General features: G+C 46.7%; 2 protein-coding genes across 2 annotated transcripts in view; one reads left to right on the forward strand and one right to left on the reverse strand.

The window, feature by feature from the left end:
• The window catches only part of LOC141743836 (alpha-2-macroglobulin-like protein 1), a 30,072-nt gene extending 27,805 nt beyond the window's left edge, over positions 1–2,267 (reverse strand). The window contains exon 1 of the mRNA XM_074588843.1: positions 2,106–2,267. Coding sequence (XP_074444944.1) covers positions 2,106–2,203 — 98 coding nt within the window. The 5' untranslated portion in view covers positions 2,204–2,267. The remainder of the gene's footprint in view (positions 1–2,105) is intronic.
• Positions 2,268–4,828: 2,561 nt separating this feature from the next.
• The window catches only part of LOC141743867 (alpha-2-macroglobulin-like protein 1), a 31,898-nt gene continuing 8,949 nt past the window's right edge, over positions 4,829–27,777 (forward strand). Inside the window, 28 exon segments of the mRNA XM_074588898.1 lie at positions 4,829–5,029; positions 6,294–6,338; positions 6,677–6,821; positions 7,348–7,400; positions 7,738–7,758; positions 8,298–8,457; positions 9,061–9,145; positions 9,523–9,637; positions 10,919–11,027; positions 11,860–11,969; positions 12,765–12,929; positions 14,164–14,397; positions 15,253–15,316; positions 15,856–16,001; positions 16,568–16,714; positions 17,902–18,075; positions 19,636–19,741; positions 20,320–20,428; positions 20,523–20,748; positions 20,947–21,073; positions 21,213–21,334; positions 21,508–21,559; positions 21,881–21,964; positions 22,534–22,710; positions 23,664–23,745; positions 23,842–23,998; positions 25,423–25,497; positions 26,231–26,384. Coding sequence (XP_074444999.1) covers positions 4,853–5,029; positions 6,294–6,338; positions 6,677–6,821; positions 7,348–7,400; positions 7,738–7,758; positions 8,298–8,457; positions 9,061–9,145; positions 9,523–9,637; positions 10,919–11,027; positions 11,860–11,969; positions 12,765–12,929; positions 14,164–14,397; positions 15,253–15,316; positions 15,856–16,001; positions 16,568–16,714; positions 17,902–18,075; positions 19,636–19,741; positions 20,320–20,428; positions 20,523–20,748; positions 20,947–21,073; positions 21,213–21,334; positions 21,508–21,559; positions 21,881–21,964; positions 22,534–22,710; positions 23,664–23,745; positions 23,842–23,998; positions 25,423–25,497; positions 26,231–26,384 — 3,421 coding nt within the window. The 5' untranslated portion in view covers positions 4,829–4,852.

A 27,777-nucleotide genomic window follows, 5' to 3' on the forward strand; every position in this document is an offset into this window, starting at 1 on the left:
AACTGTTGTCTAAAAAGACAGGTTTTGGCCATAGGGTTTGGGTACCTCCTAATAAGACTTCTGGTCTCTTCATTCCACTGTCATGACGCCAGTGGGACAGGATCACACCGTTCTTCTCATCTATGGGTACTACAGCCATTAACACTGAGTCTGCACGACATGTCGCGTGCACATGTAAAAAGATGAAGTCATTGCTTCCAAAACTGAAAGTCAAAATAAAGTGAATAGACCTCCCCATGTCACCCAAGGAATCAGCAACAGAGCTTGGCTACCTTGCAGCACTTCAGCTTTTTCACTGAACCACACTATGTATCACCATCAGCTTGCTTGGTTGGTTTTCTGCTTTCTGTCCTATCAGCTACTCTGGGGCTTGGAACCAACGCCATGCGTATGGGACCCAGTGCCCCAGCTTCATGTCCCAGATACAGAGCCTCATCAGCACATTCTCTTCAGCTGACTCTTCTGTCCTCCTTGCTCTTTTCTGCCAGATCTCACACCTCTGTGGCTTCTCTGTGGCTTCTCCATAGCTGTGCCCATGGATAACACCAAGAAGCTGTTCATATTGTTGGGGTTTTTTTCATCTTATACTGCACTGCAGCAGCTAGGACCAAAGAAGAGCCAACATTCAAGCAGGTTTGAAAACTCTTTATCGCTGACTCCTGCTTACTGTCTCTGGGCAGGTTCAGCCAACAGCCTATTTTGCAGCTGCAGGAGGGCAGGGCCTGGAAAGATCAGAACAGCAAGAGGCAGGGACATGACCTGCTGGCAGTCCTTAGCTGGAGATCAGCACCCTGGCAAGAGGGAGTCAAAGTCCTGCTGGCCAGGAGCTTTGAGTGCTTTTTCACACTTGAGTGCTGTCGAGCTGCCTTGAGCAACTTGTCTGCTGCTAGTATTAGGGGGTCTGATAGCAGATGCCAATGACGTTTTGATTTTCCTACTTAAGCTGACTCATGGCACCTCCCCTCTGCCACTGGGACAAAGGATGGGATAAGCACTAAAGGCTTACTGCTTGAACCTCCCATACCTCCCTTGTTTCTAATGACCCTTTATTCTGGAATATTTTCTTACACCTCTTTGACAATTCAACCCTTGCCCTTGCCTTCTGAGCTATAAAAGTACAAGACAGCATCTCTGAGGCTGTCATTAAAGGATCCCAAGACCCAAACTGGATTACTTTCTCATGAACCTACAAAAAACATTGGTGTACAGGTGGGACAGCAGAAAGCCTACTGAAGCAAGCAGTATTTTCATAAAGCAAAGCTTCATGCTGAAGGGAACAGTGGGAAACAGGCAGCAGTAAAGCATCATTTGAGCGGGAGCTGTGTCAGGCTGTGGACCATGTCCTAGAGGAAGGGGCTATGCTCCCACTGGAAAGGATTTTTAAAATTAGACTTGTGCGTGCCACACCACACACGGCAGGAGGGATCCAGCTATGACCCAGTGACATGTTTCCCACTGGAACACCTACTGTCTGAGCACAGCCATGTTTCTGTCTGCATTTACGCCATGGCTGCAAAAGCAAAAAGCCTTCAAAAAGCAAAAGCAAGTTCACAAGCCAGTATATCACAGCAGTGCCTGCTGGAAGAGGAGCTGCATTCCTGGTAAAGTATATGACGAGAAGCAGTGCTGGTAATTGTCCTCGACAGAGATCTGAGAAAAGGCATGGAGGGAGCAGATGGCCAGCGAAGCCAGAACGAACACACTGCTTTACAAAGAGCATCCCTATTAGATACCTCGGGCTCATGCGTGCCCAGTTTGTAAAGGCACCCAGCTTTGTCCACTAAAGATTTAAATGGTGATCTATGACTCTGGGGAGAAAAGCATAGCCCGAAAGGAAATATATTCCAGAGCACAACAGGAGTTGTTCTGCCTGAGTCCTTGCAGAAATACACAGTCTACATGAAAGGCACTGAAGGGAGAGCCAAGTAGTAGGGAGAGTGTGAGGGGAGGGCACATGAGAACCAAGTGAAACCTTGGGAATATGAGAAATTATGCCTCTCTGGAAAAACACTCCTGGTCTTAGGACTTCTGTTTCTGTCACACCTCCACCCCCCCAGGATTCCCCACAGACCAGAGCACGTATGCGAAGCAGCTGAGGTTCTTACAGCGTTGCAGGCGTTCCAGCCGTGCTAGGTAGGAGAAGGATGCTGCCCCACAGGAAAGCGACGCTCCACATAGCTGATTGCAGGTCAAATCCCTCCATGGAAAGCTTAGCCTCTCCTCTGTCCCCCCTCGGCCCCTGCTTCTGCTGTCTTCCTTCTTCCCTCTCCCCCTCATCCAGAGCTGAAGGACTATGCAGCTCCTGCCCTGACAGAGTGCCTGTCTCTCTCTTGGCTTCAAAACCAAGGAGGTGGAAATCATGCGGCGCGTGGCTGGGGCTGGGATGTGGGCGGGTGGGAGGGGTGGAGACAGCGTTCATTGCCTACAGAGCAAAGGCGCTCACCTTGAGGCTTGGTTGATATTTCTCTGGGGAACGTCTTGCTCTGTCTTCTGTAGCACAGCTGACAGCAGCACAAGTGCTCAGTTAGCGTATTTGGTCCAGGGGCCCGATTTCTATACAGGTATCTTTACTGGGATTTCATCAGAAATGCGCTGGGACAAATCCATTCTTTGTGATGTCAGAGGATTTTGCTTCAAGGTTCTTCTTCTGTAGAACTTCTTTTTTACGTATCATTTACTTCTTACTGAAATGTCACTCCTGCCCTCCAACCCTCCGGCCAGACCATCCCAGGGCTTCACACACAGCTCTGCCAGTGCCCCCATTCCTCCCTGGCGGAAGGGAAGAACTTTAGCATGTTATTATCTTTTTGTTGTCTGTCTGTTTTCATTTAACTTTAGAGGCAGCCAGCTTGATGACCATTCAGAGATGCAGAGCCATGGGGAGTGTTTCTGAAATCAGACAGAACTCAAATTGTTTTTCGTCCTGCTAGTTCAGGCTTGAAGTCCAAATGTTGTTGATTTCGGAGAATCAAATACGCTCCTAGATCAGTGACATACAGTGCTTTAAACCTGCAGATTATCTGCAATGTCAGAGCTAGGTTAAAGGCTAGTGTGTTCCTGCTACATCAGACTGTGCACTAAGAGGGTAGATGCTAAGGACACACAGCGACTGTGCCAAAGTAAATCCCGGGGATTGCTTCAGCTGGCAGCAAAGAGTGGGTGGATGGCAAATTCACTCCATATTGTGTACTTTTGGTTATGCTCTGCAAAAATGCAGATGGGGCCAGGGTAGGACAAAGACATCCACCTTCAAATGACGTAACTAGAGGGCAAATAACGTCCAAGCCCTGTTCACTTCTCTGCTGCCACCCAGGAAAAGGAAATACAGGGTTGCAGTGCCTGAGAAGAGCCTGGAGGAGGCGGGTGGTAGTGTCAGTGTGGAACTACCTTATGGCTGGAGGAAGCTGGCAGAAGATTGGACACCTGGCTTGGAAGGATGTAAAGTAGAGATTTGCTAAAATATGTGGGGACTTAAAATGCCTTGCCTTATTTGGAAAGGCTTTACTGTAGAGCTATGAGGGGATTTGGCAGTGGGTGGCAGGAGCAGTCCTGGAAAAGGTTCTGTACCCAGGAGGATCAGACATGGCTGGGATGGATGGGTGGACAGAGGCAGTGATGGAGGGAATGGAGGTGAATTGAAAGGTTTTTACTCCAAGCTCTGATTAAATACTGGATGAGGGGAGGATCACTAAAGATGCACAGAGAGAGTACTGAGGATGCTTTTTACAAGCTGAGGGCAGTAGCATGTGTGCAGCTTTGGCTGCCATCAGATGCTACAGCCAGGATCCAGACCATTCACAGCTGAGATGAGTTTTTCTCCTAAGTCCCTTTCTGCCTGGGTTAGAAGTCGCCCACCCCACATCTGCCCCTCAGTGCTCTGGCACTCCATGGCCTGGAATGCCATCTGAATGTAGATGTGGGTGGAGAACTGCGTGGTGTGGCCTTTACTCTGCTGTTGGTGGAAGCAAGTAAATATTAGCTAATGTCATTAGCCTGGAAGAGATACTATCTCCATATATCAACTTCCCCACTCTTTGGACTTAAGAGCATCTGAGGGGGGTATTTAGGATTGCTCCAGCCCATCAGTACAGGCAGTTCTCTCCTCCTGTGTGGATATTGTCAGCTGTCTGTCCCAGACCGAGCAATGGGAGCACCAGTGCTCCTCTTAGCCCTGACCCTATTCCCAGTCGCAGCCGCAGCAAGCCTGGAACCGTGAGATTATCTCCTTTTGATTTTGGGGGGCTTGGTGGAAGGGACTGTCATTGAAGGGTGATGCTGGGTCGCTGCACTGTTTAGCATCACAGAACTGGACGGCGGGGGCCTTGTTCTCAGGGAGGCTGGGCAGAAGCAGCTCCTACTGTGTCCCGTTGGGGAGCTGGGTGTCGAGCACCACTGCAGGCGAAGCCCCTGGTGTTTGCTTGTGCAGGCACTGCACACACCACAAAGCTACAGAAGCCACACGTTTTGCCTCTGTTCACCCTGTGCTGGTGGGGGAGAAGTTTGGTTGTGAGGACCGAAGCCTTATGCCTCCCCCACTGAGTCTTTGTCTTCGTTCCTCACACAGTCTTACTCTGTGTGTTTGCAACTGGAGTATTGTACGCTGGGCAGCTGTGTTCTGGCTGGTGGCAAGGTGGTGACAGATAGATATCAGGAGCTCTCTAGTTCCACATTGGGAGTGTTGCTTCTTTCTGGTATGGTAAGGGAGCTGCACTACGGTTCCTTCACTGCAGGCCTCCAGACATTTCTGACCCCTGGTCTATCTCTTCATGAAAGCAGCAGAACTGGATTCTGGCCTGTCCACCTCAGCCTCTGAATTGTTTTTGCACATCTCCTGCTCTCTTCTAGTCACTATATGGTGGTGTTCCCTGCTGTCATTCACTATTCCCAAGAGGAGAAGCTCTACATTCACTTCAGCTCCCTGGCTGGGGCCGTCCACCTGGCTGTCACCTTGGAGGTTAAAACCCAGAATTACACACTGGTGGAACAGGACGTGGAGAAGCCAGGCACTTTTCAGTGCATCACCTTCCAGGTAAGTGTAGCTATGGCTCCTGATTTGGCAGTGGCTGCTCTCACCGTCACTTCAGACAGTAGCCCACCACTTCTCTGATACGCTGTCTTTTGCTTTGCCATGGGTTGCAAGCAGATTAAGGGTATTTCCTTACCAGCACCACGCAAAATACAACAGTGTCCTGGAGCCTAGCAAAGTAGGGAATCTTTCCAGTGTGGATAACAGCCCATTCTTTTGATCTGTACCAGCCCATTTCCTCCTACTTAAAGGCTGATGGAAAACATTTATTTTCCGTTTACTCAGTGTTTAGTCCCTAAAAATGCTTGTGTAACACAGTGCGAGTAAATGCATTGGGAATACATTCTTTTCATCCGTGCTTCCTCAGAAGCCTGCGCCTCCAGCTCCAAGAGCACCATTCTGCTCTAAAGCTGCATCTATATTGCAAGATGTAGCTGCAGCCTGCGTAGGCATTGAGCTTGCTTTAATTTAGCTGTGATGGGTGGTGATGGCGCTGAATCCACAATGAACTGAATTTTACCTAGGCAGTCTGGATATTTCTAGGGCGGCCTGAGTTCCTGTCGTTGCAACTTTGCTGCTCTAGTTAGCTTAACTAGACACACTCATGCTGCGGCACAAATACAGGACCCTCAGTTGCATTTCTGGAGAGCCATGGAGATGTGTCTGGTGCCGAGGCTCTACAAACTGCCCCTGTCTTCCTCAGCACCATACAAAGTTGCTGTGCCTACACCCTGATCGTCCTGCAGATTCAGCAGAACTCAAGGAGGGGCTGTAGTCACGTCTGGTTCTTGCATCAACAAGACAATAATTAACTAAGTGTTTGGTGTCAGCCCTTAGGAGAGAGCAAGTCCTGGCTCTGGAAAGCCAAGGTAGTCTGCTGTTAGCAAGAAGAACCTTTCTCCTGGTGAGCTCGGTCTTTTTGATACTGAGATGTCCTGGTTTTGCCTGATCTCTTCTCCTGTTACTGTCTTGGTCAGCTCCAGATCTGACTTCCCTATGCTTTTTCTTGGTTTCATAAAAATCTCACATTTATGTGAAATGGGAGAATGACATGTCAGTTGGTTCACTCTCGAGTTCATGACCAAGAGACAGGCAGTGACTGCTTCTTCTCCCTATAATGACAAGCGGGTTAGAGACAGAGTGATACAGTGGAATTTGGACTCTCAAGTTCAGGGATTTTTTGACAGTGAGATGATGTCTTACATCTGTGATAAGATGCAAAGTCTCTGATGAATTTGTTTTCCATTTCGTTTATTGATCAAACTAGGTGCCAGAGTTCATCCTCGGGGAAAAAGATGATTCCACATCACACGTAAGACACCTCCCTTGGCTGCCTCTTTTACAAATTAGAGGGCTTCAGCCTCTCCTGTATCTGAGCCATGTTAATGTTGGAGATGCAAGGTGGGAAAGGTAGTAAAGGGGGGAAATAAATGCAGAAATAGGCAATTATGACAAGAAGAAAGGCAGAGAAAAGAGAATGAGGAAACTGGGGAGCACAGAGAGGACTATGACCAGGGAAAAGAGAAAACTAAATCAAAGGAGGGGAAGGGAGGAGAGGCAAGTTGGAGATTTTGGTAGGACAGGTGCCTCTGTTTCTCCTTTAAGCTACTTGTAGTCTCAGGCAGTTTGTTTTTTTTTTTAAACTGACAGACAGAGAAGGTGGTTTCTCTGCATGTCCTGATCCACAGCGGGGACAATGTGCTTTTTGAGGGTCGCAAGAAGGTTCTGGTAAAGCCCCAGAAAAATGTAATTCTGGTAGAGACAGACAAGGGCTTATACAAACCTGGAGAAACAGGTAAGGCAAGAAGGTGGCACACGGAAATGGGGAGGGAAGGGTCAAGGTAGTAGCCACATCTAGGGGGAAGACTTCACCAAGTGCAGCAAGCTAACCTTGTTGGAGATGGAAGAAAGCAGATCTCTATTATCAGATGTTTCCAGCAATCTCTTGTTTTTTGAAAGCTGTTGTTAATATTTGAGAAAAGCCTAGAGTGACAGTTCCAAGCTGTAGAAATACAGTGAGTTACTCCACAGTCTTCACAAAATGAACAGAATGTAGACAGAAGAACCCCAATGGTTAGCACATCATTGTAATCTTTCCACGTAAAGGCAGTGAGTTTCTACAGCCCACAGCTGCATATAAGCCTCCCAGACAAAGTCATTTGGGGTAGGAGATGCTGGGGTGGGCTGTCTGGGGAAAGACCCGAGTACCTCTGAGGTAAACAGATAGACATGAATATTAGGACACAGAAAAGGAGACGCTGATTTGTGCAAGAACATGTTGCAGACAAAATGCTTTACTATCCTTTTCTTCACATCTCCAGTGAAATTTCGAATTGTGAACCTCGACGAGGACCTTAAGGTCATTAAAAACGAGGTGAGTGTCACCTTGTGCTTTTCTAGAAGTAGGAGCCTCAGCATGAGACACATTGAGAGGCTCATGAAAAAGACATCTCCCTTCATGCCTGTTAAACCATAAGAACAAATGATCTTTAAAGGTAAACCACTCATCCAGTGGTCCCTTGGAGAAAGACTGCAGTGTAAGATAGCACAGAGGGAGGAGGAGACCTAGTGTGGGGTCTGGATGGGGCAAAACTTTCTGGTCAGCGTCCCGCATCAGGCACTGCTATTAATACTGCTTCACATGGATGCTGTTTTGCTCTGTACAAAACTGAGTTTGTGTTTCTCTTTTTTTTTTTTTTTTTTTTTTACAGTATTCCCAGATATGGCTGCAGGTAAGTGACAAAGAACTGACCAAAGAGAGATGTCTGCCTCTTCTACTGTGCCCTTTCATTCCTGAGCACAGTTGTGCCACAAATGTAACTTCCCAAGTTTATGGTTATGGCTCAGGCTCAGCTGAAGTCTACTGGGTCAGCCTGGGTTCTTCATTCAGACTAGCACCTCTGTGATGCACATAGCTGATCTAGAGGCAAGGCAGTAATGAACCTTTGCCCAACACTTTGTTTGCACAGAGTACAAAGCACAAGGCTAAGTGCTCAGTAGATGCAGCACAGCTGCTTCTCTTTCCCGCGGTGTTATGGTGTTACAGCACTTCCCGGTATCTTTGGTGTTATTGGCAGCCTTTGCAATTCAAAAGTTCAGTAAAAAGATGCTGGAGGGAGGAGCAGGAATCTCACACGGTGATCTGGCGTCCTCTCTACTGGGGCAAGGATAAGCCCTTGTAGTGGCTTCTTGTGCCTGAGTATGGCTGCATCCACCAGGTACTCATGCTCTCAGTGCGACTTGGTGGCTCTGCATGTCCTTTCCCAAATAGGATCCTGAAGATAACCGGATTGCTGAGTGGCTGAACGTAAAGTCAAGACACGGCATTGTGGATCTATCCTTCCCCCTGGCCTCTGAAGCGCCCCTTGGAGAGTATACCATCTCAGTGGATCAAGATATGGCTGAAAAAACCTTCAATGTTGATGAATATGGTGAGACTCGGACAACAGAGGTGAGGGAAAAGCTGTATGGGTAGCTGGAGAAGACAGCCGGGCGATGTGGCCATGTTCATCAGACCTTTTCCCCTGGGAGAACAGCAGACTGGGGACAGGGACAGATGGGTCTGTGCTCACATCTCATGCTGGGCTGGAGGTTCTGCAGCTGCATAGGGTACAAAGGAGAGGCTGTGGTCTGACATCTCGTTCTAGCTGCGGCTAAGCCCCGTGATGAGCGCATTCTGCCACCCATTGTTACCCTCTTCTAAGCTAGGTTTACTATCCACTCCAGTCAGCTGTTATAGTAGGATGCAGCATCATGTTTTAGTCTCATTCAGTTGCAGTGATGTAGGTGAGGACAAAACCCTGTACCATTTAAAATGTTTATGCTTCACTGAGCTCGAGTAGAAAGCAATCTCATGTGCAATTGTAGCAGCAAGAAGAGAGTGGTGTGGCTGAACCCTATTGCAGCATGGTGTTGAACAACTGGGGACATTACTGTCTCTCCGCCCACCTGGACTGCAGCTGTAACAGAACTTACAGTCAGTGCCCATACTCTGCTTTTTTGCCTCCATCTTTATCTTCCTCTCTTCTATGCAGTGCTGAAAAAATTTGAAATAAATATTGAGCACCCTCCATTTATCACTACAGTGGATGAGGAATTTCAGCTGACGGTCTGCGGCAAGTGAGTACATGATACTGTCGTGATCTCTGGCTTTCAACTCCACAATCACGTCCAGATTGCCCATAGCTGAGAAGTGGCCTTCCAGTATGATGTTCTTGCATTACCCTGTGGTTGGAGGAGTCAGATCAGTCTCTGGAATGGGGTCCTTCTCACACCTGGTCATTTACCGTGAGGCTGAAGGAGACTAAGAATGCTGGGAATAGTGGGTGGAGAGGGATGCAAACTGATCTTAAGAGACAAGCTGAAGTTCCTGAGCAAACAAGGTACAAAGCTCTCCCGGGTTCCACTTCCCCCCAATGAGGGTGGGGGATGGTTTGGATCAATATTTCTGCTGAAGTGGCCAGTCTTCAGGTGAATGTTTCTCCCCTTTGACACAGGTATACCTTTGGGAAGCCCGTTCAAGGGAAAACAGATATTACTTTTGTCACAGCATACCAGTTCTTGGAAGGCAATTTAGCAAATTCTACTCAGATGAGGAAGCAAAGCAGCTGGGTATGTGAACAAATAGGAAAGTGGAAAGTATATCCTGCTGGAAATGTATGGCCTGTCCTCTTAACCTGCCTCAATGCACCTCTGATGTGCACCAACCAGATTAATGTGGTGTCTTCCCGCTTGTGAGTCCTGATCAGACCATTGATTCCTCTTGCTGTGACTCTATCACTTGGGCTCCAGCTGCCCATATCTGACTCAGTGTTTCAGGAGAAGGTGTAAACTCTGTGTAAGTAATGACCTCTGGGGTCTGTATCCCTCTGATCCCAAGGGTTTGTATCATACTCTATGCAATCCTGTGACTGCTCCCGCCAATAAGCAGGCTATCAGAGCATCAGATGGTCTGTGGCTTAATGCCCTGTTTCTTGCTGTATCCATGTAGTTAATGGGTCATCTTGACCTTGCAAGTCTCCTGTCTGAGATTATGTCCGTGCTGGTTACATTTTCTGCACATTTGTGGTTAAGATCCACACTCAGTTTTCCCCATGGCTTTCAGACGCAGCTCTCTCAGCCTGAAAGTCACAAGAAAATATTTCTAAATGTCAGACCAGCCAGCAACAAGCGAGAATATAAAAATCCAGCTGGATCTCTGCATCTTTTAAAATGTACCCAGTAGCAAAATATCTCCAGCTGGAATGCCGTGCAGTTTTAGCCGTGCAAAACACCAACTGAATGCCAGCTCCTTCTCACATTGCATGTAAAAGGCCCCGCAAGGTTCTGTGGAGAACTTAACAGGCACAGCTAGAAACACTTTGTCCACCACCCCTCTCTGGCAGACTGGCTGTACTCAGTCTCTGTCTTCATCCTTGGCAAAGCTCTTGCAATCTGTAACTGGCTGGATGCCCTTGTTCAACACGGCCATGTCACAGAGATGGTCGTGACTGGAAAGCCACACTGTCAGGCTTTATTCATGGGGACCATATAATTCAGGGAGCAGGTTACTTTTAGCTCAGGAAAAGACATTCATACTCTTTCAGCTGCACGATCTGGGCTTAATCCAGTCTCCTGAGTTTGTCTGTGACATAATTAACCCTTACGTGATTTGCTTGAAGCCCTTTTTTCTGCCTTTTTTTTTTTTTGGTGACTGTCTGATCTAAGCATGTCGATTTTCTTCTCTGGCAAAGGTATCCATGATGCGTTTCTGCAGTTATAGATTTTTGAGCTTCCATCTGTTCCACAAGTATTTGGAAATACTTCTTTAGGGTTGTTGCCCAGCATCTATGAAACAGCTCCTCTTCCTCCACACCGTGCTCTTTATTTCTGTTCATATCTCTTTTTCTCCAGACAAACAAGAATGGCTGCACTAATTTTACAGTGAAGACGGAGACTCTGGAATTCAATGAAACTGACAGCTACATAGTTGTGATAGGACAAATGGTGGAAGATGGAACAGGTACTGGAGAATATATGAAACGTTCTTTTCCTTGCAGGCAACTTCTTTGGTTTTGGCCTTTCTGAGGCAGCTGAATTCCTTTTGGAAAAGTAACTTGAGGGTTCCCAAGTCTTCTGGCACGATGATGGTCTCTATTCTACTACGTCTTCCATCTATTATTACCATATTTCCTAATCCTCTCCACCCTTCATCTCCACTAGCATGTATATAACTTTTTAGTGATTGCCTGGACACCAAGGTGTTCCTCAGCCAGTTGCAAAGCCCTGGCTAGCCATTTTAAATTCTGCGACAAGCCCTTGTAGTCCTTGCCAACTGTAGTGCGCCATCCTGACAGGTAGTTCCCACCCATGCACAGTCTCTTGTCCTTTCTTTTCCTAAGCCTGAGACAGGGCTGCCTATGCACACTCCTGCTGTGAGGAATCCCGTTCTGCTCCCTTTTAGTCTGACACAACACTGACTACAAGGAGGTAGGTTTTCAGTATCGGTGTTAATGTGCACCTATCTCTGGCAGCTGGAGGTGTTCTTTGTTCGAACTGTCACACTGCAGGTGGCCTTCAGGCCACTTCTAGGCATCTACAGTGTAGCTGTCTATAACTAAACAGTCATTTAGTTTATCTTCAATAAAGAGAGATAAGTACTTACAGGGTACAATGCATCACGTCGTGAAGCAGAGGGCCCAGAAAGGTTGAGGGAATCACATCCTAGAAAAATGTATTTTCTCTCCTAAATTTAGAGGTTGTAGATGTTGTAGATAGTGTTGAAGCATCTTCTTGTCTTCTACTTCACTAAGAGCCCTGCTAGGGTTTAACAGATTTCTCATCTCTCCACCCAGGAGCAGAGACTATGGAAACGGTTGGGATTCCTATTGCGACGAGAATGAAGTCTATAGAGTTTATCAACCTCCATTCATTCTACAAACGTGGACTACCATACACAGGGAAGGTAACACCATGGATCCCTTCTCTGATGAGAATGCATCACAGGTCTAATCTTCTGTAGGCAGAAAGCAACAGTCTCCAGGGAAGTAAATGCTGCTCTGCTGGTACATAGCAACTATGAGTGAAGTCTCCTGTAGAAGTAATTTCTTCTCCTCATCCTAGTATATTCCCTGGACAGGAATTTTGGAGCCAGCCGCAGTCTCTGCTGGTTTCTACGGGAGTAGCTCCTGAAACTAGCCTATGCAATAAAAGGCATATGGGATGGGGGTGGTGCCAGCAGGGAAATAACATTCCCTTCAGACAAATGCTCATGGCAACTCGTCAGAAACCACTACAGCCTTGCATATCAGTTCACTGGCAGTCACTTCTGACTCACGTACCCTGCGTGATGTTAGGACTGCTGTCCCGTTGTGGCTAGAAACACTTTCACCTGGGCCAGTACTAACCCCAGCGTGAAGGAGGGCAAAGAATAGCAAGAGTTAAGTTGCTGGAGACAAGACTGTTTCTGATTGTCAGGGATCCTCCAGCATTGTCCAAGAAAAAGCTCAGGATCTGAGAAAATCACCTTTTTTCCCCAATGTAGGTGTCTCATTTGGTTGCACTACCATTTATTTCTAGTCCTGAACAGCTGCACATTGTTGGTTTTGTGTATTCATCACACTTGTATTTGTATCCTTCCAACCTGTCTGAAAGATAGAAGGGCTGAGGAAGCCCAATGATAGAAACAATTAATATTAAGCATGGGCGGTGACTCGGAGTGTGGCACAATGGGGTATTAACTTCCTGCCCTTCTCTGCAGATGTTCTGCCACAGTGACGAGTCTCCGCTGAGAAATGAAATGGTCTACCTAACAGTTGACATCAATGATGAGGAGACACACCTGGCATTCCTCACAGATGAGAACGGGGAAGTCCACTTCTCTCTGGATACCACCAGCTGGAACAGCACACTGGTTTCTCTGAAGGTGAGCATCAGCCACAGGAAAAGGAGGATAAAGAGAAGGTAGGCTGAGGAAAGGGATAGAAAGCGGAAGAAATTTGAGGTTTTGGAGCACAGTCCTCTGGCTCCTGATCTCATTTGTAGAATGATCTTTAATTACTCTTCAGTGCCATCTCCTCAGCGAAACTGGAGGCTGTGCTGCAACCGTTCAGCCAAATGGTTACCAAAGGTGCTCTACTGTCCTGAGCTGGAGCATGATCCTAATCTTTTGTATCTCCCCTCACCTTCCTTTGACTCCACTAAAAACGTCTGTTAATCTGAACACTGAATCTGAAAAGGAGGAAATCTCCCCTTCCTCCACTCTGGGACACGTTGGAAGTGGCTCAGTAGAACTGGCAGTTGACACCTGTCTCTGTTGAGCTCGACTTCTAGTGGCTGCCCGTGCCCTGCAGCAGCACATAGCTTGTCCAGGATCAGCTTGTCAGGTAGCTCTGGACCCCCCTTTCAATACCAGACCTTGAAGTACTTGTCTTCTTTTCCTCACAACTTCTTATCCTACACCAGGAGCTCATTGTTACCAGTCTGGCAGTATACCCATCTTCCCGCTATCCGCATTTCTGCAGCTGATGTGGGATTCATGCCCAAGCAGTACAATCTCCTATTGCCACCAGTTTCTCAGAGGCTGGAACCATTGCTCCAAATGTTTTTCCCTGAGACCCTCAGTCTACCCAGGGTGACGTCCCCTAATTTCAGTTGGGCTGGATTTGGTGATCAGAGGTTCTGTAATCTGGGAGGTAGATTTTTGACCCCAGTGAGCCTGGAGACAGGCTCAAGTTCTTGTTCCTACGCTTATGGCTATTGTCTGCGGAGCCCTAAATTCTCTGGAGAGAAGTAGAACTCCACCATAAAAAAACTGGTTTGGTGTCTGTTGTGCTTCAGGGCATCTGACCAGAAATGCAAACTGAAAAACTGAAAACAGAGGTGCTGTGCTCGGTTAAAGTCTGATGTGGGATGTGGAAAGATAAAGGAGGAAAAATGAGATTGTGGGCAAATCTACTTGATCTAGGTTTTTTCTAGAACTTCATAAGAGAAAGTCTCATAAGAGACTGTGAAATACCATATAAAAAAAAGAATATTTTAAGCATACAGATGTGTGGTCTGCCATCAGCTCAGGTAATAACTAAGTGTTTTCAGCAGGGGTACAAGCTCCTTTTTATCACTTGATACTGATTACCAACTCCTGTTTTTGTGTTCTGAAGGGTTCCTACAACCTCGGAAATCACGATGAGCAGAATTCTTCTGAAAGTCACTCAGGAGTCGAGGATAGCTTCCACTGGCTTAAAGCTTTCTACTCTGAGAGCAACAGCTTCCTTGAGATAAAGGCCAGGAACGATGTGATGCCCTGTGACCAAGAGCACGAAGTGCAGGTGGATTATATCCTTGACTGAAATAAACTCAGCTCTGATGCAGACCACATTGATTTCCACTACTTGGTGAGCACAGAAGACAGATGATGCTTACTGGTACTTTATCCTTCTCACATAGCACATAGATACTCACGGGAAAGGGTAAGCTGCTCCCAGGCCGGTATAAATCAGTTTGTGAGTTTTGTTCTCCCCAGACGTCCTCCTGTTTTCCAGTTCCTGGACCTGCTCCTAGACCCCAGCTGCTTTGCTTTGTTAGGAGTGCCTTGACATAAGCTTGGGTGATAAATGCCTGCCATTCACCCTACTTTCTATTATGTTCATATGGGTGACAGTGGAGGCCTAGCCTGGTTTCTGCCCAGCAAGTATGCCCCAGACTTCCACCTGTCTGTGAACTAAGAGGCAAGCTCTGGAGCAGCTGACCTCCTCTGGCCTGTGTCTTTACAATAAAAGTCTTGAAATTGCACAGGGCCTTGATGCACTTTAGAGGTATGTAATCGTGTTTTGATGAAGTCCACTTTCAAGAAACTGAGTCCAAATCAAGAGTGCGAGTACAGCCTAGCTGAGAGGTTATGGCTGTCTTGGTTACTGAACTGGGCTTATTCATACAGTCAAAACATACTGTACCCTAGTAATGTGAAGATCAGAGTTCACTGAGGCTTAAGAGCAACTACTGTTTAGCTTCAGATGTAACTCTGGCTTTGCAAGCAGCCATGTCTTCTCGTTGCCTAACCAACACCTCTCAAGTACCTTCCCAGCTATGCTATCACCATCTCTGCTGCAGAGCTCTTTAGGTCACGTCCTGCCAGAGGAACTTCTGTGGCAACATCTGCAGACATCTGTCTCTCTTCTCTTGTGCTTTTCCAACTCTCCCCACGCCTTCAGAATTCAGGCTGTTGAATGGCTCTTCTCTTTGGTCTTCAGGTGATAGCAAAAGGCAAGATCCTTTTCAGTGGAGAGAAGAAGGTGCGAATTCTCCAGCAGGAGAGTGAGTAGAATGGCATGAAGTTGAGTGCCTCATAACACATCCCAGAAAAGTGCAACCGCTATCCGGTGACAATCTTTGCAAGTGTTATTCTTATCCACGGGTGGGAGCTATTGAACTGAGTTCTTATGGTGTTCCACTTCATTAGACCAACACAATCTCCTCTCGAATGCAGTTTAGTGTCCTTCTAGGTGACTGTCCTTCTTCTGTATTGTCTAATTGATCTAATATCCAAGCTTATGACTTTACTGCTAGCTTGTATTTTTGGAGAAGATACAAAATTTGTGTAGCTTGCCTGTTTAAGGCAACCAACTGCACCCTAAGGTGCAGTAGGGAAGAGGAATATTTTTGCCAACTTTGAGCCAAAGATGTGGCCAGTATCCTGGGTTTATTGTTAACCTTTATCAGTGTCTGCATGGGATGTTCTTATCTAGAGACAGAAATTATTAAATTCTCTCTTTTGATTCTTATTGTGTGTCCTACACCAATGAGTTGATTCAATTGAATGTTTTCCACCTCTTCCTTGCTTGTATCTTGTACAGATCTGCAGGGCTCCTTCTCATTGACTCTGACTATTGGTAATGACTTCCTCCCTGACATCAAGCTTCTACTGTATGCAGTCTTCTTGGATGGAGAGGTGGTGGCTGATGTGGAAGAGTTTGAAGTAGAAAAATGCTTTAGACACAAGGTGAGTAGAAACACAGAGTGTGATGGCATCATTGATGTGCTCTGACCTACTGTGGTTCCTGGTCCTGTTTTATCCCCAGCCAAGTGGTATAAGCTGGGTACACGCCAAACCAGATGCCCAGTATTTTTGTCTGGGAAACAAAACAGGCAACCTCCTTCTTCCCTGAATTCATAGTCCTGCCCTCCCTGACACCAGCTGCCAAGCCTTTCCCAAGGAGTAAACCAGGTCCCTCCTTGAACTCTGTTTTCTCCCCCCATTCCCCGTGACTTGGGAACACACTGTCCCCTGTGCTCTCCCTAACACAAAAGAGAAGCCTGCCTGCTTAGATCCTTGTGATAGCTCTGGATCAGAGGGTGGTGGATGTGTGGTGGTAGGGGAATGCTGGCCGGGCTGTACACACTGCAGCCCCAGGAACCTTCCCAATGGGTTTCCAGAAGGGCCTGTCTCAGCATCTCAGCCCCCTTTGCTACCTTATTCTCTGTCTTTCCCTCTGCTGCCCAGACACCCGAGAGTCACAGAGTCCCACTCTCCAACAATAAGCCCCCTGACTCTGTCTTCTTTTACAGGTGGCACTGGACTTCTCGCGCAAGGAGGAAGTCCCTGGGTCAAAAGTCAGTCTGGACCTCAAGGCAGCTCCAGGGTCCCTGTGCTCTGTCCAAGCTGTTGACAAGAGTGTCCTCCTGAAAAATAACAATACCCTAACAGCAAACACAGTGAGTGCGGCCTGCCGTGACCAAGACCCTAATGTGTCCTTCTCTCTCCATGCATTTATGGGAGGAAGCCCATAGTCTGTCCCAGGACATGGCTGCAGTGTTAGGTGGATGCCCTGGCATTCCCCCTCCTCAGCCTCTTCTGAGCATGTGGTGATCATGTTCCTCATGCATCAGCCCTGCACTCTGGACCTCTGCCTGGGGAGTGGTGGACACCACACGGCGCTGCAGGGGCAGGCAGGGAGAGGAGCTTCAGAGAGATGCTGGTGCTTTCCACTTGGAGGGAGAGTGCTTAGCAGCTTTCCTCGCATCCACCTTCTCTCTGCTCCTCCATCTTCCACCAGGCAGTGAGGCTAAACCTTTGAAACTGAATTTTGCCCCAGTAGGGTCCTCCTATCCCTCTGCCCCAAACATTGCTGAATTGTAACCATATGACAGATGGCTGAGCACCTGAGCAGTTCTTTGGAAAACAGTAGCTAGGGGACAGCACCCAGTGCACACGGTGGCTGGTGAAAAGTGGTTAGGATTTTGTTGGCACCTGGGTGCATTCTGAGAATCTAGAAGGGTTGAAGAAACTCACCCGAAAGCAGCTGTGTGTTTCAGAGGAATGAACTTACAACTTAGAACAAAAATACTGCAAGAATTGAAAATCCCAACATAACTCCAGGATGTATACCAGAGATAATACATATGTATATGCCTCATGAAAAGTTGTAAGGTAAATTATAGGAGGCCAGACTGTTACAAAGAAGCCTCACCAAATCCAGGGAGACTTGCTGCACCTGTAGATGGAACTCACAATGTGATCTCATGTTCCATTTTACAGGAATGCTGTTCTAGTGCAGAGCACTTGCATCATCTACTAACAGGCATATAAAGTAGTAATCATTAAATATGTAAGTCAGGTGTGCCAATGCCTTGTGCTCAAACTGAATCATGTGTTTTTATCCCAATCTTATACCCTAGAGTTAAAAGGATTGAACTGTCAGAGATGAAAGTCTGCAGACTAAGAGCTACTTGCCTACCCCCACTCCTTGGGCTTCACGTCCTTCAGTATAAGCCAGGCCAGTGCTAACTTCCTCAACTGCAAATCTTTACAAAGTATAATAGAGGGCTACAATCCAAATATTTGACCCATACACATGCTTGTTGGCCAGTTCCTTATGAAGACCTCTGTTTTTCCATTGCAGCTGTATGAGGAGGTCTTTGATGACAGCTTTGCAATTGGAGGACGAGGGTTCCCTTATCACTTGGAAGACTTTGAGGCATACCCTTGTCTGCCCCAGAAGTCCAGTCTCCACAAAAAGACTCGGATGGGAGCACCATGGTACCAAAGTGAAACTGATGTCTTTAATCTGTTTAAGGTATCTACAACTGCACCAAACTTTTCCTGAGCCAGTGGTTGCCAGTATGTCATCTTGAATGCCTACAAGAATTTGCCCTCAGCAAACTTCAGCTGCCCTGGCTTTCATTGCTACAAGTCATCCGTACCCTGTTCTTCAGTGTAGCCACGCTCGTTCAGGGACCATGGGGAAAGATGAAACTTATGAGTAAGCATAGTGCAAAACACCTGAGTAGGAAAAGACAGTGTAAAAATGAACAAAGTTAGTTTAGGCTACCATATCTACAAGGGAGGAGTGGCAAGAATATCTCAGTAAGACCTGAGCACCGCACCATATTTTGACCGATAGCTGTTTGGCTATTATGTTATTTGCAAAATTCTTTACTCTGTGTTTCATTGAGTCTCTTCTTACTTCTCAAAGCATTTTTACTACAAAGCAGTCCTTCACAATTTGGCTTTAAAGCTAACTGTCAAGACAAATGACAACACAAGCTAATCTGCTAACAAGCACAAAAGCCAGAAAAAGATTAACAATATGCCTGCTAACTGAAACCCAAGTAGTGCTGCTTCTGACAGAATGCTGTTTAAAGAAATATATGCAAGTAAAATCACCTCAAAATAGGAGAAGAGGGTAACAACACGCCAAAACCAACCCCAAATGGATCCTGAGTTGCATGGGCTTCTCAGGCTGACAGAACTCTAGCTTAAAAATGCAGGCCCTGGTTCCACCCAAAGGCATGGCACTCTGCTGTCTTCCAGATGCTTACTCCTAGACTATGTCAGATGCTAGTTAAAGAAGATCCCACTATATCTCAGTTATTAGTGATCCTGTAACAGATGACTGTCCTGTGGCATATGACTAAGTCCACAGGCATGGACAAGCTCTCACGAAGGCCCATGAAGGGTTTGGCACTTTAAGAAAGTGTAAGAGTTCTCAGTGACTCGCAGACCATTAAATGAAAGCGAAGATTGCTCACAGGATCAAATGCGTTCGTTTGGTGTGATATCTTCTTCTCAGTCCATGCACGTGAGGGCGCATTCAGTCCAGTGTTTCCACCTTGTGAATCACAGGCCCTGAGAGTCTGACTCTCATTCACACAAAAGCAGAATCTATATTAAGTTGTGACCGAGCTCCCCCGCTAGTTTTCGAAGCCAGGACTGGTACTAACCTTTGTAAGAATGGTTGTGTATAAACAAACAGCCAGTCAGATCTTTCCATTCTAAAACTGTGCGGAGACTTAAAGCTTAATTATTTTTTTTCTCTTAAATTTTTCATGGGTTATATGACGTTTGACTCTGGCTCATTATTAGGGTCAGGAATATGAAGGGCAGATCTTGTTGAAATTTACTTTTATGAAATGTAATAATTGGCCCCAGTATTCCCCAGAAGCTGGTTTTCATTCCTCGTGCATTGCCCAGAGTCTGAGCCTGTAAATCCATGTATGTGTATATAAAAAAGCAGCATTTTAAAGTGTTTCAGCTACCACCAGCCTCACTATCATACCTGCTATCATGAGATGTTTTCAACATTCACCGTTCCCTTTTATTTATCATTGATTTACTCTCTTCACTCTTTTCCCAGAAATTGCGCATGAAAATATTAACCAATACTAGAATCAAGAAACCAGTTTCCTGTATGCGACCAGGCTTTGAGAAAAAGATGTATTCTGGAAAAGAAAATGTTGTTGGTAAAGAATGGATGCGTCCACCTCCTTGCCTGAAGTGTCTGTCCTCTCCCAGTTCTGGCCAGCCTGCAGCTGAGAAAGCTGACTTTCACTCTGCTATGTCTCTTGTTTGTGTATGAGAGGAACAAAGCTTGTGTCCAGTTCAATGGACCTGATTTATAAATCACAGATAAAAGCTCAAATCTCTGTGCATGTGCATATTGGCTCTGCATATTGACATGAGATTGCAAATCTCATGTGCATATTGGCTGTCCCTGTGTTCTGTGCTCTTCACAGAAAATGTAGAGCGACTTCATTTGAGCATGCTGTCTCCCCCTGGATCCAGACCAAACTTGCTGGATCTGTTGGACTGAACCTCAGGCTAAACTCCATCCAACTTTGTCTCCCTAAGGCTGTGTTCCCCAAAGATACAGACACCGTGTCAGATTCTCACTGAGATGACAACCCTTGTTGTCTTTGCATGACTCTTGTTCTGTGTCACAAAGCATTCACGGTTTGTGTTAGATTGCCTGTGAATGAAGAACTAATTTCACCCATAGCTACATATGCTGTTTTCTGAGGTATCACTTGCTTTTCTGCAGAAAATCATGTTAGCTGTGGTGATTCTGCACCTCATTCTGATAACACGAAGAAGCCAAAACCACGGACACTTTTCCCAGAGACCTGGATTTGGGATTTGGTCTCCATTGGGTTGGTAACAGCTTCTACCTGCCTTCCCCAGAGAGACGCCTGGAGGCTTCTGATTGCTTCTGAGCAAGTTCTCCTCATTGTCTTCCTCCTGTAGGGATGAGGGGCAAGCATCTCTCCAAGTTGCTGTACCTGACACCATCACAGAATGGAATGCCAACACCTTCTGTGTTGCTGATATTGGCTTTGGGTTCTCTCCTCTGGCTACTCTTAGGGTCTTCCAGCCTTTCTTTGTAGACCTGTCACTGCCGTACTCTGTGATCCAAGGAGAGACTTTCAGCCTAAAAGCCACTGTCTTCAACTACCTCAAGGACTGCATCCAGGTGAGTATTCTCTGAATCACATGGCCTCTGTCGGACCAAAAGCTTGAGCCCAGAGATAAGCTATGAGCTTCTCGGGAGCCCTAGATACGGGCCACAAAGCACAGCCTCGCGCTTCATGACCCATGGTGTTTGCTCCTTTGTGCAGTGCCTGGTACTAATGCTACGTCAATGTGTGCTTGTACACCCCACCACATTCAGGTGCGCACCACCCTCACAGAGACCCCAGAACTAAAGGTGAATGCCTGTCCAGGCTGCCAGTTCACCAGCTGCCTCTGCGCCAATGAAGCAAAAACCTTTGAGTGGAATGTGACAGCCACCACGCTGGGTGAGGTGGAGCTGAGGATGTGTGGCAGCTAGTGGGTGGACGAGTGGGATTTCCCTGCCTCTGCATGTCTGCTCCTGATGCCCATAGGCACAGCTGTCTGCCGCAAGTGCTCAGCAATGTGTCCCCATGCTCCCTGCAGGCAAAGTGAATGTCACGGTGAGCAGCGTGGCAGAAGATTCACACGATCTGTGTGCTAACAGGATTGCTGTGACACCTTTGCAAGGAGAGAGAGACACAGTGATAAAACCTCTGCTTGTGAAGGTTAGTCACACCTCTGAGTAGAGAACACCTGGGGACAGTGGGTCATCCCCTGAGGCAGTTAACAAGATGCTAAGAGGAAGTTTAGCCCCTTCTTGGAAGCAGAGAAGTCTGCTGAGGCAGGGTGACTTCCTCTCCTGCCTTCCCTATCTAAACTGCTCTATCTCTATCTGCAGCCAGGAGGTGTGTCACAAGAAAAGACCCAAAACGCCTTTCTCTGTGCTGCAGGTATGGGACAAAAATCCCTGACTACTGTTGATCATGAGAGCAAGATGGAAGGGACAGGGCTACTGTAAATACCCAGAGGTGGAGGGAATTTGTCAGAGAGCAAGTGCTGGTGGCACCATTCCCGCCTGGGAGAAGACGCGCTATATTTTGTCCATGTCTGTCTTCTACCTGGCAAAGTTTCCTGTCTTGAGGAATTTCTTTGCGAGCCTTGGCTGCTGTGACTCAATGTCACACTAAGTCTCAGCTGGGTCTCCTTGGGATGTTACACTTATGTGTGATACTTCTTCCATGGGATAAATTTCTGGGTTCTGCCTTCCTCAGATAACGCTGTCTCCGAAGATTTCTCCCTGACACTACCTGCAGAAGTGCTGGAGGGATCTGGCCGAGCCACTTTGTCTGTGATTGGTGAGAAAGGCTTTCCCTGCTCTTGGGTCCCCAGTGGGAAGAGTTTGCACAGCGCTTTGGCCTTAATGATGTATCAACCCAGTTCCTCATGAGATAAACTGTAGGAGTGTGATGTTGGCCTCAGAAATGTGGATCAAGTAATCTTTTTCAATATTTATTCCTCTCATAAAGAATGATCCTGGGTGATCCCCAAATGGTGGGATATCTCCTCTGACTTCTCTCACTGCAATCCACCTAAGTGAACCAAAACCACGCCTGCAGATTTCCACCTAACCTCTATAATTCTTCTCCCTCCTAGATACCCACTCAGGAATGACAGCTCTCTTCACCTTTCTTCAGATTCCCTCATCTTCACATTCCCTCCCTTGTCCCAGAATCATGATGTCTTCCCTTTCTGTGCTGGACTAATCCAGGAGGGGTCAGCAGAAATCTTAATCATCTCCGTTCAGTGAGGCGCTGGCTCTTTTCCAGGATCCCAGTAGAGCTTAGAGAAGGCAGCAGTCCCTTCATTTCATACTGCTGAATTTCTGTGCTTTTCCTTTCTCCTGACCCTGCACCTCAAACTTAAGGGGACATCATGGGCCCAGCACTTCAAAATTTAGACCACCTGCTAGACCTGCCCTTTGGCTGTGGTGAACAGAACATGGTTCAGTTTGCACCAAACATCTTCATACTCCAGTACTTGAATAAGACTAAACAACTGGACCCAGAAATTGAAGATAAAGCACTGATATTCCTGAGAACAGGTAAACATCATCCTTCTTCCTTCTGCTGCAAAATGAAGGTGCTATACATCAAGAGTGTGGGGCACTGGTCTGGTGGGGATGTGCAAGGCGGGAGTGGGAGCACTGCCAGAGCTGTGATAAAGGAAGATATCACAGAGAATAAGGGAAATGTCTCATGGAAGGAAAAACATGTTTCTGAAGAAGGTTGTCTGTCGCTGCCTGTTATTGCAGTATTAAGTCTGCTTTTCTGAGAAGGGTGTGCGTAATTAATGATCTCCATCATTACATGATACCTGTGGTTTGTTCCCTTATCAGTCCAAGGCAGACGAAGTCCCTTGTGGAAACAGGGCAGCACCTGCTATTATTTGGAATAAAGAGTGGCCTTTGGGGATAGATAGAAGTTTAGTAGCTTAGTGTTCCCCTGTGTTTTAGGACACATATTGTGGGGGCACATCAGCTCTGTCCAATATAATCTGAATTTAATACTGTGCCCTTGTCTGTGTCCGATTCTGCAATGTGCCTCACGTTCCAGCTAGCTGTTGTGCTGAAAAACAAACAAGATTTCATAATGTTCCCCTCTAGGAAAAGTCTTCCTCCTCATTCCTACATCTCTTTTCATTCACAGTAAGGTGCCTGTGAGGGTTCCCTGGGGCACAGGGAGACATGAAGTGGCGGAGCATGTCCCTGTTCTGCAAAACCAGCAGGGCAGATACCCACAGTACTGGCACATAGTAGCTCCAGTAACATAGAGCAGCTGCGTGGCGCACTTCAGTGATGCTGTGCAACTGCCTCTTGTCATGCTGATGCTGTGGGATGCGTGGGGAATTGTGGGGTGTTAGGTTTGCCTCAACGTCGCTGACTGTAGGGTCTGGTGAAGTCTCTTGCGGTGAAGCCTTCTTCCCACAGCAAGGATACAGTTTGAAATGCTACAGGTCCTTGCACTGAGAATTGTGTCTTGGCACCTGTCTTCATAGGTTACCAGCGTCAGCTGCTCTACAAACATGATGATGGCTCCTACAGCGCCTTTGGGAAAGCTGACAACCAGGGCAACACATGGTGAGTGACCGAAGTTGGTACTGTCACCCTAAACCTACTGTCCTTGGTGGTTCAGCTCCTGTCTGTGACATGTATTCCTTCGTGCTCTGCTTACAGGCTGACAGCTTTCGTAGCCAGGTCCTTCGGACAAGCCAGCTCTCACATTTACATCAATAAGGATCATGTAAAAAGTGCTCTGCTCTGGCTGCAGAAGCACCAGCTGCCCAGTGGCTGCTTCCAGAGTGTGGGGAAGCTCTTCAACAATGACTTGAAGGTACGGCTCCCAGAAACGGGAGTGGGAGTGGGAATGGGAACGGGAACACAGTGTGGGGCACAGGGCTGCTTCCCCAGGCTCTTCCACTGTGCACAGTAGCACAAACCAATGTCCCCACGGCTTAGCACAGCCAAGGCAGCTTTCCAGAGCAGAATGAAAAAGTGTGGCCTAGAACAGCAGGCATTTCCTCTATGTGAGGTTTTAGTCTCTGATAGGCTTTTTTCATTTTTAATCTATCTGAAAGGCACCATGGCTAACGGTGCCAAGGCACTTCAAGGGCACAGGGAAAAATATCTTTATATTTTAGTCCTTGTCTAGAATACCCTGGCTAGATTCTCCCTCTTCTCATGCCTTATGATGCACGATACTGTCCAGATAGGCCTGACTATGTGTTCTAATATGGGATTATCTGAAGACTCAGTTGTCCCTCTGCTGCCCAACAAGTATGACTTCTCCTGAAGCCTGGCATTCCCAAAATGATCCCTGCAGTCTAGCTGGAAATGAATCAAACTCTTGGTGAACATGCCCTAGTACTCAGGTACCAAACGGTGTGCATGCAAGTGGCAATACTTGGGTTCATTGTCTTTGTAAAGGTAAGAATAATCCAGACTGGATGGATTGCAAAATTGCCCATATTAAATACAAGGCAAGTTTATGAAAGAAAGCAGGCTGCTATTTTAGTGGAACAAAGGCTACACTTTTTTCCTTAAAATTTGTATGCAGTACAAAATAAAAACAGAGTGTACGTGTAGACTGTTCATCCTTGTCTGGCTTTCATTAATTTCTCAGCTTCTGCTTTCTATTTGAACAGAACCTTTTTGAATAGGTTTTGCCCCCCACCCTGCTTGCACTTCAAAGTTTTTGCTATTCAGTGTGAATGATGCTTCTCAGCATCTCAGCCCAAATTTCCCCCTTCATTTTAGATGTAGTCTTGTCTCATGTCTGAGGATGCAAGCAGAGCTTCCCCAAGAACGAATGTCATCTGATAGGAAAAGAGGCTCCTGTGAACCTGTCTACCCGTATTAACTTGTAGCTTCTCACAGTTGCTTGAATTGTATGTAAACTTGCATTGCTTCTTGTGTGCAAACCCTGCATCATAAAAACTTTGTTCATGTGTCAAATTGTAACATATTTAATAAAATACATAGCTCAACAGTTTCCTCCATGCCCTTCTATGAGAAGGCATGTCTAGGCTGTATGCACAATGTGGCTCTGAGGCTGCCCTTAACACCAGAATTTCATGACATTCAGTAAGTGAGCCTTGAGTGCTTTCCTTCAGTCCCCACATGTCCAAGAATGTCCAGAGGCATGTTACTGTGCTCTCTCAAGTATGCCATCCATAGGTAGTTTCAGTGGTTATACTATGGACAGGCAAGCAATGATTAGTTTTGTCCCTTTCTGATGTCTGTCTGTGTGACTTGCAGGGTGGTGTGGATGATACAATCTCGTTAACAGTCTATGTCACTGCTACGCTGGTGGAGCTCGATCTGGAGAAGAATGTAAGTCACCTACAAACTCTTGCAGGGCTTAGGAGTGTGCTTCATCCTTCATTCTTCCCCAGACCTGTTGTTTCAGGGAGTACCCAGCTTGAGCTGGTGAAAGGTTCTGTCATGTCCCACCTTTGCACACAATAAGCTCAACAGGAAATTTTTAACTTGGGTATGGAGCTCTTATGGCCATTCCCAACTGATCTCAGGGGAAACAATTGCCTCTGGAAATGGCTCAGGGCTTGCAGGGAGAGGCAACAGTTTTCGTTAAACCGACCAACATAACTAGAAGGGAAAAAAAAGACGACCTTTCAGGTATGCAACACCCCCTCCTTCAGAGCTGAAATATAAGCAGTGATCTTCAAGTTGAGCGTAGACTGTTCTAGCCAGGAAGGGCTGATATTCCAGTTTTACTGGTACAGTTCTGAAAACAACCTCATACTCCCTCGGAAGTCGAGATCCACAGCATGCAGGTTTGAGCCAACTTGTTACCAGGCACTTCCTACAGCTGAATTGTCCAGTGTATTAACAATGCCCTGTCCCAGTGAACTGTCCGGTCACGTCTTTATTTTCAACCCACAGCGAGTGATGCTTTATCCACTCTACTTCATGTTCCACAGCCCTGAAAGATATGCTGGCAGTGAAATACATCAAGGATGTAGCTGGGATACTTGAGGGTTGGGGATAGATTTTCACAACCAAAAGCAGTCAGTGGAAATTCACTGGGTTTGGATTCCTTTCTCAGGACACCATGCTGCATAATGCCTTACAGTGCCTCAAGAACATAACGCTTGCTAAGACAAGCCGCTATGTCAAGGCCTTGATGGCTTATGTCTTCACGTTGGCTAAGGACACGGAGATGAGAGAGCAGCTCCTGGATATGCTGGAGAAGGAAACCGGTAGGTTGCTGCTGTTTAGAAGATTTCAGGTTCTAGAGATAACGACTGTGTTTAAGGCCTGATATCTGTAGGATTTAATTGCAGTGATTTGGGAAGTTTAACTATTCTCAGATTGGCTTTCGTGTCAGAAAATGGTAATTTATTGAAGCTGTGATAGTCTCTAGTTTTCTCAGGCCTGGGAAACAATTTCTAACTGAAAGCAGCAGAAGTGATCCATGCTTAACTTGTGTGGCCAGAGTACTCACTTGAGTTGTGGTGCTCCCATCATTCTTCAGCAATTCACACATAGTGCAAGAGATCTTGCAGAGGAAACTTGCCTCACCATGGCTATTCAGCTGTTGGTCAGGGCATTTACTTGCAGATTTCAAACCTTTTGACTGCTTTCCCATTGCTGCTCAGGGCCCTTGGGTGGATGCAACCTTTTTGTTGTGATGCTGAGCTTGGTTCTTCCTTTTGCCTCTTTAACTTGGAAAAAATGGACTTCTACACTGAATGAGGATGCCAGATGGGGGCTTCAAAGCACCTAAGACTATGTTTAAACAGTTGGTAACAATTATACCTGATTTGGCTTAAGTAAGTTCTCCCCCACATCTATTTATCCGGCAGTGTGGGGAACTGCATTGGGGACAGAAAAATAACACGGAAGAAAAAAGGGAGAGAGGATTTTTCAGCCTGACTAGCTACCAGTGCAGTTCACTGCAGAGCCACTCAAGCTGCCCAGCTGGCTTCACAGGGTGGCTAGTGGGCAAACTGGAAGGAGTAGAATTGCACACACTTAGTGCAACACTTTTTCACAGCTGCCTCCGAGAAAGTACATATGGAACCGGTGACTGGAGCACTGATGTCCAGTCAGTCTGATGTTTCTAACTTACCAAGCACTTTGGAAAACGTCCCCTTAAGGCCCTAGGGCATGGAGCACTACAAACTCTCTGTGGGTCAAGTGACAGTTTTCTTTGGCTCTTGCTTCCACTGCAAACAGTTAGAAATGACTTTTCAAGAGCAATGGAGTCGTAAGTAAGGGAAAGGTGTTGTCCTACAGGTTTAAATGGTCTGTGTTCTGCCTACTGAGTCTGACGGTATGACTGCAGCCACCTGCTTCAGCCAGTTAGCCTGCTGGAGAATCTCTGCACGAGAGGATTATCTTCGGCTGGCTACAGACACCTTCCGTGGCTTGGTGGCTGGGATTCTGTTAGCCTCGCTAACAGGATTACAGTTGGGTGTCAAATAGGAGTTTGGTGCTTTTTAAAGAATCTAGGTTAATCTGCAGGTCACCTCTAGCTGCATCTCCGCGACACCTTCTGCCACTTCATGAAAAAGCTTTGTTCTGCTTATGTCACCTTGGAGGTAAAAAATCACAAATCCCTCATGCAAAAAACTTCCTTTGTGATAAACA

The sequence above is a fragment of the Larus michahellis genome, chromosome 1 (genome assembly GCF_964199755.1).
Source record: "Larus michahellis chromosome 1, bLarMic1.1, whole genome shotgun sequence".
Taxonomy (NCBI): Eukaryota; Metazoa; Chordata; class Aves; order Charadriiformes; family Laridae; genus Larus; species Larus michahellis.